This window comes from Pongo pygmaeus, chromosome 3 (genome assembly GCF_028885625.2).
Source record: "Pongo pygmaeus isolate AG05252 chromosome 3, NHGRI_mPonPyg2-v2.0_pri, whole genome shotgun sequence".
In the NCBI taxonomy this organism is placed as follows: domain Eukaryota; kingdom Metazoa; phylum Chordata; class Mammalia; order Primates; family Hominidae; genus Pongo; species Pongo pygmaeus.
Window position 1 is genome coordinate 23011238 of NC_072376.2, and position 15329 is coordinate 23026566.

The 15329-nt window shown below is 37.4% G+C and overlaps 1 protein-coding gene across 4 annotated transcripts in view; it reads right to left on the bottom strand.

The window, feature by feature from the left end:
• Positions 1–15329, bottom strand: part of PPARGC1A (PPARG coactivator 1 alpha) — a 681913-nt gene that overhangs the window by 97798 nt on the left and 568786 nt on the right. The window contains exon 1 of one of the 4 annotated variants that reach the window (XM_054484917.2): positions 13631–13712. The exons of the other annotated variants lie outside the window; for them this stretch is intronic. Within the exon in view, the coding sequence (XP_054340892.1) occupies positions 13631–13675 (45 nt within the window). The 5' untranslated portion in view covers positions 13676–13712. Of the gene's footprint in view, positions 1–13630; positions 13713–15329 lie in introns of those variants that run through there. 4 annotated transcript variants of the gene reach the window in all.

Here is a 15329-nt window from a genome sequence, read left to right on the forward strand (position 1 = left end):
CTTTTGGAGGCTTCAGGCATCATGCTGTGATTAAAGCCAGCTTTGAATGCCACAGACTCTAAATGGAGCCCTGGCCATATAATAACCAAAATCCCCTGCAATCTTTTTTTAATTTATTTTCCTTCCAAAACAAGCAAGTGGCAAAGCTCCCTGTTTCATGACAGAGTAACTATATTCTTAGCTAAAACGTGTATTCCCTAAGAACTCTTTAATTCTAAGATCTCCAGGTGGACTCAAGCTCAGTTTGGGACTAAAGCAAGAGCTTATCACATGATGCATTTTTATGAGACATTTTCTCATTGAGGGAGTGTTTGAAAGCACAAATGGGGCTTTTTATTTTTATTTTTATTTTTTTGCTTGTTTAATCAACAAAATAGCCTGTATGTGTTAAGGTATAAACAAACTCCTCCACCCAGAATTCGGCTGCCCCCATGGCAGTAGGGAATACCAGCTCCCGAAGAGTTGCTGCAGTTTTCTTTGCTCCATATAAGGAGAACAAGCCACAAAACCCCATCCTTTCAGCTTCCTTCTAATTATTTCCATTTCTCTCATAGGCTCCCAGAAAACAAGTGTTAGTAAATACAGTCGCTGCTGCTGTGCTCAGATCAGCTTAGATTCCCGGCTCCTATTTTTCATACATGTAGCGTTTCCTCCCTAACTGCCTTAGGGTGCCTTTTTGAATAAACATTGAATTCCAACCCTAGTGCCCTGGGTTGTGTAGTTTGCGTTTTGAAATCAAGAATGTCCGTGAACTGAGGGGAAAATACCAACACACTATTAGCAGAAATATTCAATTCCTGAGCTTTACTTTCTATTATTTTTCAGCTTGTACCTTGAGACAATGAGGGCTAATGCAGGTGCAACTGTTTTATGATGACACTACATATTGAATACATAACAAACTCAAGGTACTGGACACAGTGGAAAAACACTTCCTGTAACATGACAGTGGTCTGACTTAACCCTTCCAAGTTCCCAGGAGATGTACACATGTATGTATCTGTGTGAATAAACATGTTTTCATAAAATGTTAAACCCAATATACTTTTAGAATCAGCCCAATTCTTTTACTTGATAATTTACCTGAAAACAATCCCCCAGTTACCTAAACATAATTTGTAAAGCACTATTCTACTGAGGTTAATTTACACTGTTCTTCATTGTCCATCTCCTTAAACAGAAAAACATGGTTATTTGCCCTAACACATATTTTAAATATCAAATTGCTCAAATATTAAAGTGAAAGAAAGAACAAAAGAAACAAAATACCAGCAGACTGCTGCTTCTTTCAGACCATACATATTATAAGAGATTTGTGTGCTGTGATAGCTGCAACAAGTTGCTAGTCAATTCCCAAATAACGTAAGGAAGTTGACAGTTTATCATTACTGGGCATAAAAAGGTGGCCAAGAGCTTTGACATTTTAAGTTTGCTGAATACAGTTCACAGGCACATTTTCCCTTTTACAAACAGCAGAAAATTACTGTGGTTTTAATTTTCTAATGAAAGAACAGGAAAATACAACCTCGGGAATGCTTTTATACAAGCAATTAGTGGCATTACTCTGCACTCCCCACAAAGAAACACTAATTTTCTTCCCAATTATATTCTGATTTAATGTAAAACTTCAGTAAATTATTAAAATTCAGGACAAAGGTCATTGGCTCTGCCCTCAACGATCAACTGTGAAATAATATTGGTCACCTGGCCAAGAAGAGTCAGTTTATTAATTATTATCATGTGATTCTTCCATTGTGATATTCACTGATACTTTTATTTGTGTTTATCCAATGCTAGATATTCATCATACTTTTAAAACCTATTCACATCTTTTAGAGATGTTCTTTACACTAGAACAGGCTCGTTATAATTTTTGATATTCTAACCTGCCCAGATTGTATTGTTAGGGTTTTCTTATTTTTTGCCATCTAATTCTACTTCTAAAAAATCAAATCAGCACATGCACTGAAACCAGAAGTTATTTCAAATACACTTGTTTTTTCTTCACTCTCACTATCACAAAGAGGATGGAATTCAGAAGTAACAACATTTAAAGGACTCATAAACTACAGTATATTGCATTTACCCCTCAAATTTCTATTACTGGACAAATCAAAATTAAATAGATTCCTAGGACAAATTAGAGTGCTTTCCACAATTTTTTTTTCTGTCTTAAAACTACAACTGTAATGAGAGGGATGTTTTAGAGGTTTTATAATTTTGTTAATTAACTGCAGTTTAAAATTTTTCTTCTGTCCAGTTTTTTTTTTTCTTTTCTCAGGAGAACTTAAATGGTTCATTGCTCACCAACCTTGGTTTTCTTTCTGGTTCCCGGGGCCATTTCTCTATTTAATTCTCTCTCTGCTTTGACTATTTCTCTCACTCTCTACCCACAGCCCTCTTTTCACCCCTTCGTCAACTCTGTCTCCAAAATTTCCAAATATCTGGTTTCAGACAACAAGGACCTATTGAAACCTTACTGTGTGCACAGCCACGTATCACAAGGACTGCCAAGAAAGCATATGACATGGACACAAGAGAGCTTACAATTTTAGGGGGATGACAACCCTTAAAAATGGAGAATAATTTGGTATGAAAAACCAATGTCACTTGGATCAACACCCAGATTCCTCTTCTACTGCTTAAAACACACCCTGGTGAGGTACAAGTTCCTTTCATTGACCACTGCAGTTCACATCCAAATCAAACCCATTTTTTCTCAACAATAGAAAGAGGTATTTATCAACATCTGCTGAGTGCCCCTAATGTTGCATATCTACACAGAGCCTACATTCCATTCTGATAATTTCTCCCCTCTGTAGTTCAGTTAACATTTTCCAGGGTTTCAATATTAGTAGAGGCAGGAGAATCTATCTCGAGTTGCTAACAAAGAGGAAAAAAAACCTCAAGAGAATAATTCAATTCTCTAACAAATACGTTGAATGAAGTGTATAACATTTGGGTTTCCTTCCTCACTCCTACTCCAAATTAAAGGCTTTTCCCATCCCTCCATATTTCAGACAACTGCCCATTTCTAAAAATTAGAATCAAATTCAAACCCCCAAACTCAAAAACCTCAGACAATAGCAAAAACAATTGGTTTTGTTGTCTATATTGAATGTGGGTGATTTCAGAAGCAAACTCAGAAGAGCCATTAGGATAAATATATTTGTTCATTTTTTTTTATAAGTTTATAAGTTTTTATTTTAATAAAACAAACAAAAAACTACCAGACTGCTGCTTCTTTCAGATCATACATATTATAAGAGATATGTCTACTGTGATATCTGCAGCAAGTTGCTAGTAAATTCCCAAATAAGGTAAGGAAATCGACAGTTTATCATTACTGGGCATAAAAAGGTGACCAAGAGCTTTAACATTTTAAGTTTGCTGAATACAGTTCATAAGCACATTTTCCCTCTTACATACAGCAGAAAATTACTGTAGTTTCAGTTTTCTAAATCAAGAAAGAACAGGAAAATACAACCTCGGGAATGTTTCCATATACACTATTTATACAATAACTACATACGAATATATGTATGCAGAAACTTCTCAAGAAAGAAAGGTGGAAAGCAAAACATATACACAGCAGACCACGTATGGGCTAGACATTAAGGTCAGCACTTCATATACCACATCTCAATCAATTTAGTCCTCCAAACTATCCAATAAAGATGACCTGTGTACCCATTTTACAATGGAGAAAAATAAGGCTGGGCAAGGTTTGGAGGGCAGCTGGAAAGAGCATGCAAATCGCTGAAAGCCTTTCTAGGAAGAACTAAAGTTTCATCCATAAGAATAATAATCATCTTCAAATCAAAGCCATAGCAAAGACCCTGGAGGCAACTTTATAACTGAGGGACAGTCTACATAGCTGGAAACCAATATTCCTGGGAATGCTGCCTGCCTAGAGCATTCGTCCAGAAAGCAAAGGGGCCTGCCTAGAATTGCTAATATTTTTCAAGTTAATCATTGTTAACAGGCATTCAATTGCTTGCTTTTAATTCCTAGAGGGACTAATTGATCCTGATACCCCACATCAGTTTCTAAACACATGTTTTGGGCCTCTGGTTAGAAGCAGAGACTGCGTAGAACACAAAAGTTGGTAGCAGGATAGGATATAACAAAGACTTCTATTCTATAAATACTTTAAAATTAAACCTCATTTTGCTTGGAAAAAATGCCACAGCGATGTCCACGTGAACAAAGAACCTTTGAGAAAATAACTAGAGGAAAATCAAGACAGCTTGAATGTCTCCTAGCATTTATTTTTATTTTTTTAATAAACAAGTTATGATAGACAACCTTAGCAAAAACATCTCTCATCTCCAGTAAAACCTTCTGCAGACCGGCTCTATGGAACTGAGTCAACCTCTATTTTAATTTGGACCTCAAAATGTGCTTTTGGTGTTTTTCATGTTAAAACAAAAAATAACATGAAAATTAATCTGAGTTGCAGTCAACTGGACTAATCTAAACACAAAGCAACAATTGTACTTATTAAGCACAGAGATAGGAGATAATAAAAGGGTGGTTAAAATCTGATTTTGTCTGATGTTCAACTCGGTTGTATTTGTGAATCTACATTTTCATTTACCTTAATTATTCCAGGTTAATTTATCTATGATGCAGACAGTTATTGATTATTTAGATGATAAATGTTCAATAGGATTATCTAGCAATTTTTTTTAAGTGGAACTGAATAAGGCATATTACATATTGTCAAATTTGGCACTATTTAAAATTTTAAAGTGCTACAGAACTTCAATACATAACATAACATTTCATTTACTAAGAAGGATTTTTTTTTTTCGCACTAGCTGAAGTTAGTAACGGCCAGGGAAAATTGAGGTACACAAATTGTTAAACTGAAAAAAAAAAAAAGCAATCAAACCGTTCCCCTGATACTTATTTTTTAGCGCTTGAGTCCTAATTAGCTTAGCTTTTCTCGATCTTAGGGAAACAAAACAAAACAAAACTGTATTTTGCAAATAGTCTCAAAAGGTAACAATAAATATATATATTTTTTCTTTTTCTTTTTCTTTTTTTTTAATACCACCAGGCAGAGTCTTGGAAGGATTTTTGGTTATTTGATTTGTGTTTCTGTTATGGGTTTTTCCAGGGCTTTGATATTTGAATTTTGCTCTAGCAAAACTGATATGTATATACATATATCTCAAACATGTCGGAGAGGTAGAAGGAAAATAAATTCTCATCTTAAGAAGCAATTAGCTTTGAGGTCTAAGCTCAGTTTTGTGGTGACAGATAAACTCTTACTTTATATTTGCTAGCCCAATTAGACACAAGATTTTCGAGAAAACATCCTTAACCAAGACAACCGCTTCTAGGATTGACCTCTACATTTAGCAGCTCAATCGAAAAATGGATGTCAGATACTACTGGTAGGATTATACTGGGTATAATTTTTATACAGACCGAGCACGCAATATATGTTCAAAACTTTTAAAAACCTCATAGACCTAAAACATCTACTTATAGAAATTCATCCTGAGGCAATAATAAGGGAATGTGTACAAAGATTTTTCATATGAGGATGCCCAATGCGACATTATTTGCATTATTGAAAACTTGAATGCAATGTGAATATCCAACATTAAGTGACCTGGTTCAATAAATTATAGAGAAGTACGTGTGTGTATATATATTAAATATATATATTTAATGTTATCATTAAAATCTGTTGTAAAATATATTTAATAGCATAATGGGAGAGTGTTCAAAATATATTAGGGTTTAAAATGAAGCTTGAAAAAACTATAATCATGAAAAGTTTACCTGTAAAAATATATCCTCAGAAAGAAGAGGATGAGGAGGAAATATAACAAGCCGTTCGTAGTGGCTGACGACGTTATAAGTACTTTTTAAGTTCCTTTATGTGAGTGTGCTTTTCTGTAATTTTCAAATTTTCTCTTATAACCATGCATGACTTTTATATTCAGAAGAAGAAGAATTACTCAGTTTTGAGAGGAACAGAGAGATTCAGTATTAACGTCATGCCTGCTTAACATACTGGGAATGTAGCAGATAGAAATAGCCCCTGACGCCCAATATTATATCTCAAATATTCATCATATATTTAAAATGAAGCCATTTCTGCCTGTCATACCAAGTCCAACAGCTACTCCACTTAGGATGCAAAGCTCATGAGCAACACTGAGGGAAGTTAGTACGTGGTATACTTAGAAATCCCAGAATTATGGAGAGAAGGAAGCTATCAGCTCCTATCAGCTTGCCTCAAGAGGTAGACCCAAAACCACTATCCCCCAGACACCAGTACCATCTTCCCTTTGTTTCTCAATCTGAAATTTAATCAATTGTTAAGTCAATTTTCTCTTTAAAAATCTTAATTAGCCCGGGTGGGGTTAAAGAAACTTCATTCATTTATACAATAGTAAATATTTTCAAGAATGGTATAAATAAACGGGTAAGAATAATTCTCGAGAAGAGGGTCTACCAAGTAACTGGGGAAAAAAAAGGAGGGGCCACCAGCAAAGGCTTAGGGGAAGAGTGTTTAGAGACATGGCTTCCACTGGAGATGATTGAAATTGATTTGACCAGGAAAATGCAGTCCCAGTTTCAACCCGGTGACATGCAAGTAAATTTCTGGAACACAGCCCATCCCTAAATGTGAGACAACCTGTGTAAATGCTGCCATGTTGCAGCCCTGTGCTTGGGCAGAAAGCTCATGTTTGGCTTTTCAAATATCACAAGAGGGGATAACTCACTTTCTTTCCCCTGGAAGGTCAACTATATTCATAGGATTGAAAGCTTTATATCAGCCAATTTGATTTCATGTTCTCAAATTTCCTGGGCCTTTTCTGCAGATCATTCTTCCTACACATGGGTTTTCGTTATTTTGACCATTAAGAATATTTGTAAGAAGAGGGGTAATGAGGTTTAAACCAAAGTCAGCCAGCCTTATGAGATTTAAGGTGAGTACTGGAGGCTCAAGTCTATCTGACAGGTGGAGTCACTTTGAGGATCTTGATTCAGCCCAAAATGAAAGGAAAATGCATGATAAGAAGAACATGGCCCTCATTCAGCTATGTCACTTGCCAGCAATTCGACTTTGGGTGGTTTGTGTAATGATACTGAGCCTCGGTTTCCTTATCTGTCAACGAAGATGGCCAGATTCAATTAAATCAAAGATCTCTGCCAGATCTAAAATGCAGTGATGTGCCTGTCTTGACAGACAACTCAGGAAGCCTTCTTTGCACAGGGTGAATCCAAATGTCTCATTTCACAAAGATACTGGAAATCAGAGATGTTGTACAAGAAAGGCAACTGGCGCTCAGTGTTGCTGAAAGAGCACAGCTTCATCATTTTCCTTGCAATACAGATATTTAACCACTCAACGATTCTAGAAAAAGAATACTAGAGAACTTGTGAAATATAATACTTTCAACCACAGGTATTGGCTCTGAGAAGATCAGCTTCCTAGAGACCTGTGTTTCTTATGAAGTTCAGGTAGCCGCCCAGAGAAACAGCGGGCTTTCATCTTGTTTATCATTAATTCTGGAAAGTAGCACGAGTCATATGTAAGACCGAGTCCCTGCGTGCACAGCAATTGTGAAAACCACACAACTGATGTGGTAGTCATTACACGTGATTTAGAAATGGTGTCACCCAGAGACAGAAGATTTAGAAAGGAGGGTGAATATTATATTCAGGGTTTTGTAAATAAGAATAAGGTCTACAGCAGCTAAGGAAATGAGAGCTTAAAGTAACATCCTTTCCTCCTAATATGAGAAGACCCTTCTTAAATAAAAAGCTCATTATATTTGGTAAAAGATTGTACATATTTTTAATTTGGAAGGGATCAGCTGAGATATTCATGTAGGGTGTGGAGGGAGGAAAAAAGGTCATATGCCTAATATTTTACCATAACAGTGTTAGCAAATGCATTAAACCAAGACCATATCACAGGATAGTGTTTCCTTTTCAACTGTTTCCTTGTACGTACAACTCTATTGAGCGAGAGATAGAAGATGATGTATGCTTTGGTGCCACCTAAGACCAACCAGCTTGGAAGTTTTCCTTTAAGGTTGAGTGAATTAGTCACAGGAAAACCAACTTCTCTACCAGAAATTAGGAGAGAGAGCACTGATAACAGAGGAGTAAGGAAAGTATGACCAGGTAAATGATAAACCTCAGTCAGGACAATGCCTTGATAAACCCTCAGCTATTCTCACACAATGCTGGGTTCTCACTAGCAGTATTCACTGGCATTACATTCACATTTTCCTGCAACCACGAAGAAGAAGCAATAAGAAAACTAACATAAGAAACCTTGATTCTGTGCTTGTGAGACAATCTGCAAAAAGAGGTTGATGAGAGATCCATTTTAAACAAGCCAAAACCTCTATTATTCTTTGAAGGGTCCAGATTGTACTTTGCACCAAGCAGATGATCAGAGTAAATTCTTTCTCTACCTATTTTCAAAACAAAAAAACATCTTTAACAATTCCTGAGGTGGATTTTTTTTTTTTTTTTTTTTTTGAGACAGAGTCTTGCTCTTTTGCCCAGGCTGGAATACAGTGGCGCAATATCAGCTCACTGCAACCTCTGCCTCCCGGATTCAAGCTATTCTCCTGCCTCAGCCTCCTGAGTAGCTGGGATTACAGGCGTGCACCATGACGCCCGGCTAATTTTTTTTTTTATTTTTAGTAGAGACGGGGTTTCACCATGTTGGTCAGGCTGGTCTCGAACTCCTGACCTGATGATCCGCCCCCGCTTGGCCTCCCAAAGTGCTGGGATTACAGGTGTGAGCCACTGCGCCTAGCCCCTGAGGTGGACGTTTCTACCATCCGTGTTAGTAGATCCATTTGCATGCAGGCCACCTAAAAACGGGCCACACCTAACATTTTGTACAGCCATACAAAGCCACTAAGTGGGAACTCCCACCTGGGGCTCTCCTGTGGGTATGTTCAGCTTGTGTGCTCTCTTTGTCTTCTCTATGACATCATTCAATGTCACTTATTACGTAAAACCACAGGACAGTAGTGATTTCCTGCGTTGTGTTATGCTTTGTAACTGCTGACCCACCATATTTCAGCTTTGTTATTTTGTTTTAGCCCGAATCACACAAAACTATAGCTAATAATTTTCTAGGAGAAAGGCAATTTAAATAGTAATTAATGTGAAATAAACCTATTCATTCCACTTACAGTATTATGGTTATTAGGGATTTTATACTTGAAAGTATGGCCAAATATATCAATGAGAATTAATGAACTTCTGCTACACACCAAAATGTAGATAAATCCCAGAAATGTAATGTGAAGCAAAGGAAGCCAGACACACATGAAAGGCGCATACATTATAATTCCATTTCTATAAAGCACAGAAACAGATATTTAACCTAGGCGGCTGCAAATCAGGTGAGAGGTTGCCGTGGGTGGTGGTTTGGGGCAGGACAGGGAGAACTACAGTCAAGGCGGAGGAGGCAGCAAGCTAGTTAGGGTTTCTTTCTTTCTGTCTGTGCTGGTTACATGGGTAGATTGTTACTGAAAATTCACTGAGCTAAACTCTTATGATATATATACTTTCCAGTATCATATATTTCGATAACAAGTTTAAAATGCATAGAAAAGAAAGAGAAATAAATGTTTCTATACCATAAATGTTTGAAGTTTGCTGCCTGTCCAAAAAAAAAAAAAATTCCAAATGTCCAACTTACCTCCTTAAAGGGGCCCTTAAACCACTTAGAAAAACACCCTTGGAGCAGAAATCAAAGGACTTGATGTCTAGGTTTGTTTGTCTGACCTTGGACAAAGTCACTTTAAGTTTCTTGATCTATTTCCTCATCTATCAAAAAATGGAATAGGATTACATATTATCTGTATTTATTTCTTGAATAAGTGAAGTGAAGGAACATTATAACTAAAATTTTAGTCTTTCTTCTTGGTTCAAAACTCATTATTGAACGATGTAATTGACTTGGTTGGAAAATGTGTCCCTCTTCTCCGAGAGCATCGACTTTGGGGTCAGACAATGTAGATCTGTTACTATTATCTATCTGTAGGAACTCAAGACAGTTACCTGAACTATCTGAACCTCAAGCACTTCATCTACAAAAATGGAAATATAAATGCCTATTTTACATGGCTCATGTTAAGGTTAAAGAAAATGTGTATCAGCCAAGTGCTTGGCATAGAATAGCTACTCCATAATGATGGCTGCCATTCATGTTTGACTGCTTAAAACTCAATTTAAAATCAAGCAACATTACAGTAGATGCAAGTCTTTGCTCTTCACCTGCCTTCCTCACCTAAGAAAAATAAAGATTTGGAAACCAAGCACATCAGACGTTCTCTTTAAGTCCTATAGTAAGTTGACTTTCTATGAGGGACAGTGTTATCACAAGTTGTAGGAATGCCAGGTGCCTGTTTGTTTCTCTACTTACCTAAAGAAAAGTAAAAACCAGCCTCATACCAGTCCTGAGCTGGCACGACATCTAAAGAGACCAGAAGCAGCAAGTGAAGAAAACAGTTTTTGTTTCCACTAGGCTGGCCACAAAGTTATTTGAGCCAAAAGTCTTTCAAGAATTTCTCTGTTAAGAAATAAGAAATCCAGCTGGGTGTGGTGGCTCACGCCTGTAATCACAACACTTTGGGAGGCTGACGTGGGTAGATCTGGTGAGGTCAGGAGTTCGAGACCAGGCTGACCAATATGGTGAAACTTGATCTCTATTAAAAATATAAAAATTAGCCAGGAGGCCGGGCATGGTGGATCATGCCTGTAATCCCAGCACTTTGGGAGGCCGAGGCAGGCGGATCACGAGGTCAGGAGATCGAGACCATCCTGGCTAACACGGTGAAACCCCATCTCTACTAAAAGAAATACAAAAAATTAGCCAGGCGTGGTGGCAGGCACCTGTAGTCCCAGCTACTAGGGAGGCTGAGGCAGGAGAATGGCGTGAACCCAGGAGGCAGAGCTTGCAGTGAGCCGAGATCGTGCCACTGCACTCCAGTCTGGGCGACAGAGCAAGACTCTGTCTCAAAAAAAAAAAAAAAGTAACTGGGCATGGTGGCATGCGCCTGTAGTCCCAGCTACTCAGGAGGCTGAGGCAGGAGAATCGCTTGAATGTAGGAGGTGGAGGTTGCAGTGAGCCAAGATTGTGCCACTGCACTCCAGCCTGGGCAACAGAGTAAGACTCCGTCTCAAAAAAAAAAAAAAAGAAAAAAGAAAAGAAATAAGACATCCATATGGTGCATGAAAACTGACAAGACAGCATGAGCTTGGGACAATGAGAGGAACCACAAAGTATCAAATTGTGTTTTAAATGATGATATCTGAAATACACACAGAGGGAAGAAGGGAAAACAAAGCCACAGGACAAAACAATTCAATATAAAGTCCATTGTACCACCAGTGGGCTATCAACTAAATTGTCTTAGCATTCACACTTCTCGCAAATTTGTGATCAATCATATAATCGCTTCTTAAACTGATAAATGACATAAAGGATACGCTATGTTTTGTCTTAGATATGTAAGGTTTTTTTTTCTTTAAAGCAATTTTCTGTGTAGTAAAATGCTGGCAAGTTGCTATCTAAGTCCAAAACTATGCCAGCCAATGCGTAGCCACTAGCCACATATATGGCTACTGAAAACTTAAAATGTGTCCAAACAAAAATTGAGATGTTCTACAGATATAAAATATACCTGGAATTTCAATCTGAATACAGAAAATAGAATGTAAAATATTTCATTAATAACTTAGAGTAATATGTTAATATAATATTTTGAATATATTAAGTCAAAGACATTAAAATTAAATTTACCTTTTTAAAAATGTAGTTACTTTACAATTTAAAATAGATGAGTGATGTGCCTAGTATTCCTATTTAACAGTGCAAAACTTTAAAGTTTTGCATTTGGTCTTCAAGTAACCTATATCATAGATGAGTATAAAATTTATAAAATCAGGAAATTTCAGAATTATTAAGGCAAAGTAGAGTAGAGCCTCAGCAATGCACAACTCCAGGGGGCGCTACTTGCATCACAATCTGTCAAAAGTGATCCTCAGGACTTCACATGGCTCAGCCTGCATGGCCCTGTATTGAATGCTGTACAATCATTCTCCCTATAAAATCAGCAATCCCTTCTAGAACATCCCTGGGGCAATCCCATAAAACTTTTCAGCACCCTCCACATCTTTTGCAAAACATATAGAGAGTAATAAGACAAAAATATATAAAGTGAGTGGAGAATAGAGCTGACCGTACTCTAGGATGCAGAAGATGGCCAGAGCAGCACCAAGTATGCAAAGTCTGAGATATATACAAGGATGTAGTGTTCTCAAGAAGGCTGTTTCCTTCCTGAGACTAGAGGCATTTTTCAGAGGGTAACATTCACTTTAATTACAAAATGCACCCGCCTCTCTCTTCCAAGGGAGAAAAGCCTGCTTTTGCATTTATAATGTAGCTTTAGTTTTTGATGCCAAAAATGATTCAGTAAACACAGTTATGTTATGGTATACTATTTCTTATTCAGTACTCAAATTAATCTCAAGGCAGTGCTGGCATTAATTCAATTTGACGCCTGTACTTAGGATTTCACATAGGTGCCTTCATCCAATTCTTCTTTGCAACTAATAAAATCTTAATTCATGGTAATATATTTATTTCTAGTTCAGTTCATGTTAAGGAGTGCAGTACTTTACAGAAAACTAATTAATATCAATCATATATTATCAACACTTTTAATGGTTCATAGGAAAATCCTACACTGGGGGAAAGAGTAGATGAACCAAGGGGTCTTAGCCCATCCTATTTACTCTATTTTTAGGACTTGAGAAAAAAATATCAAGCATCATTTCAAATATAAATTTAATTGAAGGTGTGCATCATAGGACGGCTGGGAATTAAGAATCCGGGTTCTTATCCCTAAAAGGAAATTGATTTGATGTGGCCCAAGACTGTAATTTACACCCTCAGACTCTGTTTTCCACCTATTTTGTGTAATAACCATATAATTTGCAGTCGGTGAAAATATTTAAATGGAGATGCATGGCATTATTAAAATAATGAGCAACTTCACTAATAGCAAGCCTCCTGCAATTGTTGGTAACAATTCTACTTTTACATAATGTTTGAGTAATGTTGAGAGCATCATATTTCTGGAGATTGTACACATAGCCAGCAGGATAGTTTAAGTGTGAGTTCTTGACTATGAGTGCCTGGAGTCATGCAATACAGTGGTCCTCGCATTTCCTTAAGGAGCTACATTTAAATAGCCGAATTCTCCCCCAGAAAACTGGAGCAGTGGATTACACAACTCTAAAAATCTTTAAAAATAAAAATTAAAAAGAATGCACTAGATCACTTGAAATGCATGGTCATAATATCCAGCCTTTCCAAATTAGGCATTTTATTTACTCTACAACAAATTCTCCACACTAACAAATGAACAGCTTTAAAAAAAATGAAGTATACTACACACTTATCTCTTTCTTTTTAGCAATCTACATACAAAACCTCCAGATCTGGTGTACACACATATACGTATCTTTAAAAGCCCTCATCACCAGAAATAAAACAAAACCCCACCTACCAATAGCATAAAGCATCCTAGGTGCAGAGATAATGCCTCCTGATACTCACTTTCAAAATTGAATCCATAGATGATAACCCCAACATGTGTGTCATTCATTTTACTGCAGTGCAAATACTGGTATCATGAGATGAGGGAACACTCACAACAAGGGCTTCGGCAGGCCACTTTTTAATTCACAAGGGCATGGTGACGTGGGAGGGCACCTCAGAGTCACTGCTAAATGAACTCCACAATAGGGCACAAATCTGAAACCCAATCTTAGCCAGATACAAACGTAAGAGCAAATATGTACAGTATCATGTGCTTTCCAGCAGCCCTGTGTCTCGAGGGAGCTCTCTGACATCAGCAGTTGAGACAGGTGGTTCCCTTTCCAACTGTGGAAAATAAAACCCTAGTTCAGAGGCACTAAGTAAATATAGCAGTACTGTAATTTTTCCTTGGTGCACTCTCCCTGTGATTTCTGTCCTATGATGACACTTTATCCCAGGAACCCACTCAGGACATCCATCCATGCCCATAACTGACTAAACATTTGCAAACTGGTTAATATTGACATTAAAGAGAGTGTAGAAGACTCTGTTTTATGGCCCCAGTTGGTAGAGCTAGGGTTTTCCTCCTCTCATTTATTTGGAATACGTTGTCAAGTGGCTGCTCAAAACTTTACTGGATTATTTCACCCTTTGTCCCCTGTTATTAATACAACCTAACAGAATGACAGACAAGAGTCAGACCATCTTAAAATCACATGCACAGAGCAGGTCAATACCAATCATATCCAGTTTGAGTCTGAGAGCTAAAATCAGCTGAGATGTACTAAGCCCTTTGTGGTCACAACTATTTGCTTTTGAATTTAAGAATTACTCACAGAAGGGCACCCCATAACGTGTGTATAAAATTACTTAATTCAGCTTCTATTTCCCTTTCTGAACATAGATACTTTTACACTCTGACAGCCGCTGGCTCTTAAAGCATTCTCCTTTTTGTTGTATCTCCTTAGAAACACAAATCTTGTTCCCTGGCAGCGGTGGCGCTAAGTGCTGTACCACATGCCCAAACTAGTTCTCCCTCGCAGCTTTAATTCACAGTAAGTGGCATGAAAGGAGGTCAACCCTTCTCAAAAACCACTGAGTTCTTTTCGACTTCAGAATCTATTTTGGAAAGCCCCACTCCCTAGTATGTAAAGAGCAGCTTCCCATTTTGAAATTCTGGCCATAACTATTGACAACTTTATGGAATGGTCCACAAAAGGGCAAACATAGGGATATGATCACACTTTCAACTCTTGATCCTAATTCTCTGTGGATTCTGGAAACGATGTCAGACAAGGAAGTCAATAACTGCCATCCACTCTTCGCCCCAGATAACCCTTTTCATTTGAAAATTACTTACGGCATGCATACATGTTATGGCTTTTCTTCCCTGAGGTGTTCATTGAATGCTTAACTCAATAATGCCATCTTAATCCTGAAAGTTTCCATAGTGACCTACAACTGTAATAAACAAGTCTAAGGAATGGAAAATGAAGTCAGGTCTTCTTTTTTCCCCCTATTCTTCTTCACCTTTACGAATGCAGTCTTCTCTGCTTTTCTAAATTCATAGTTCATAGATTTGGGGGCTAGAATAAAAACAAAAATAGTAATACAGAAATAACATCCAGTATTCAGTGAATGCTTACTGTATGTCAAATGCTGTGCTGAGTAATTCTGTAAATTATCTCATTTAATCCTTACACTAACAGTAGAAGTA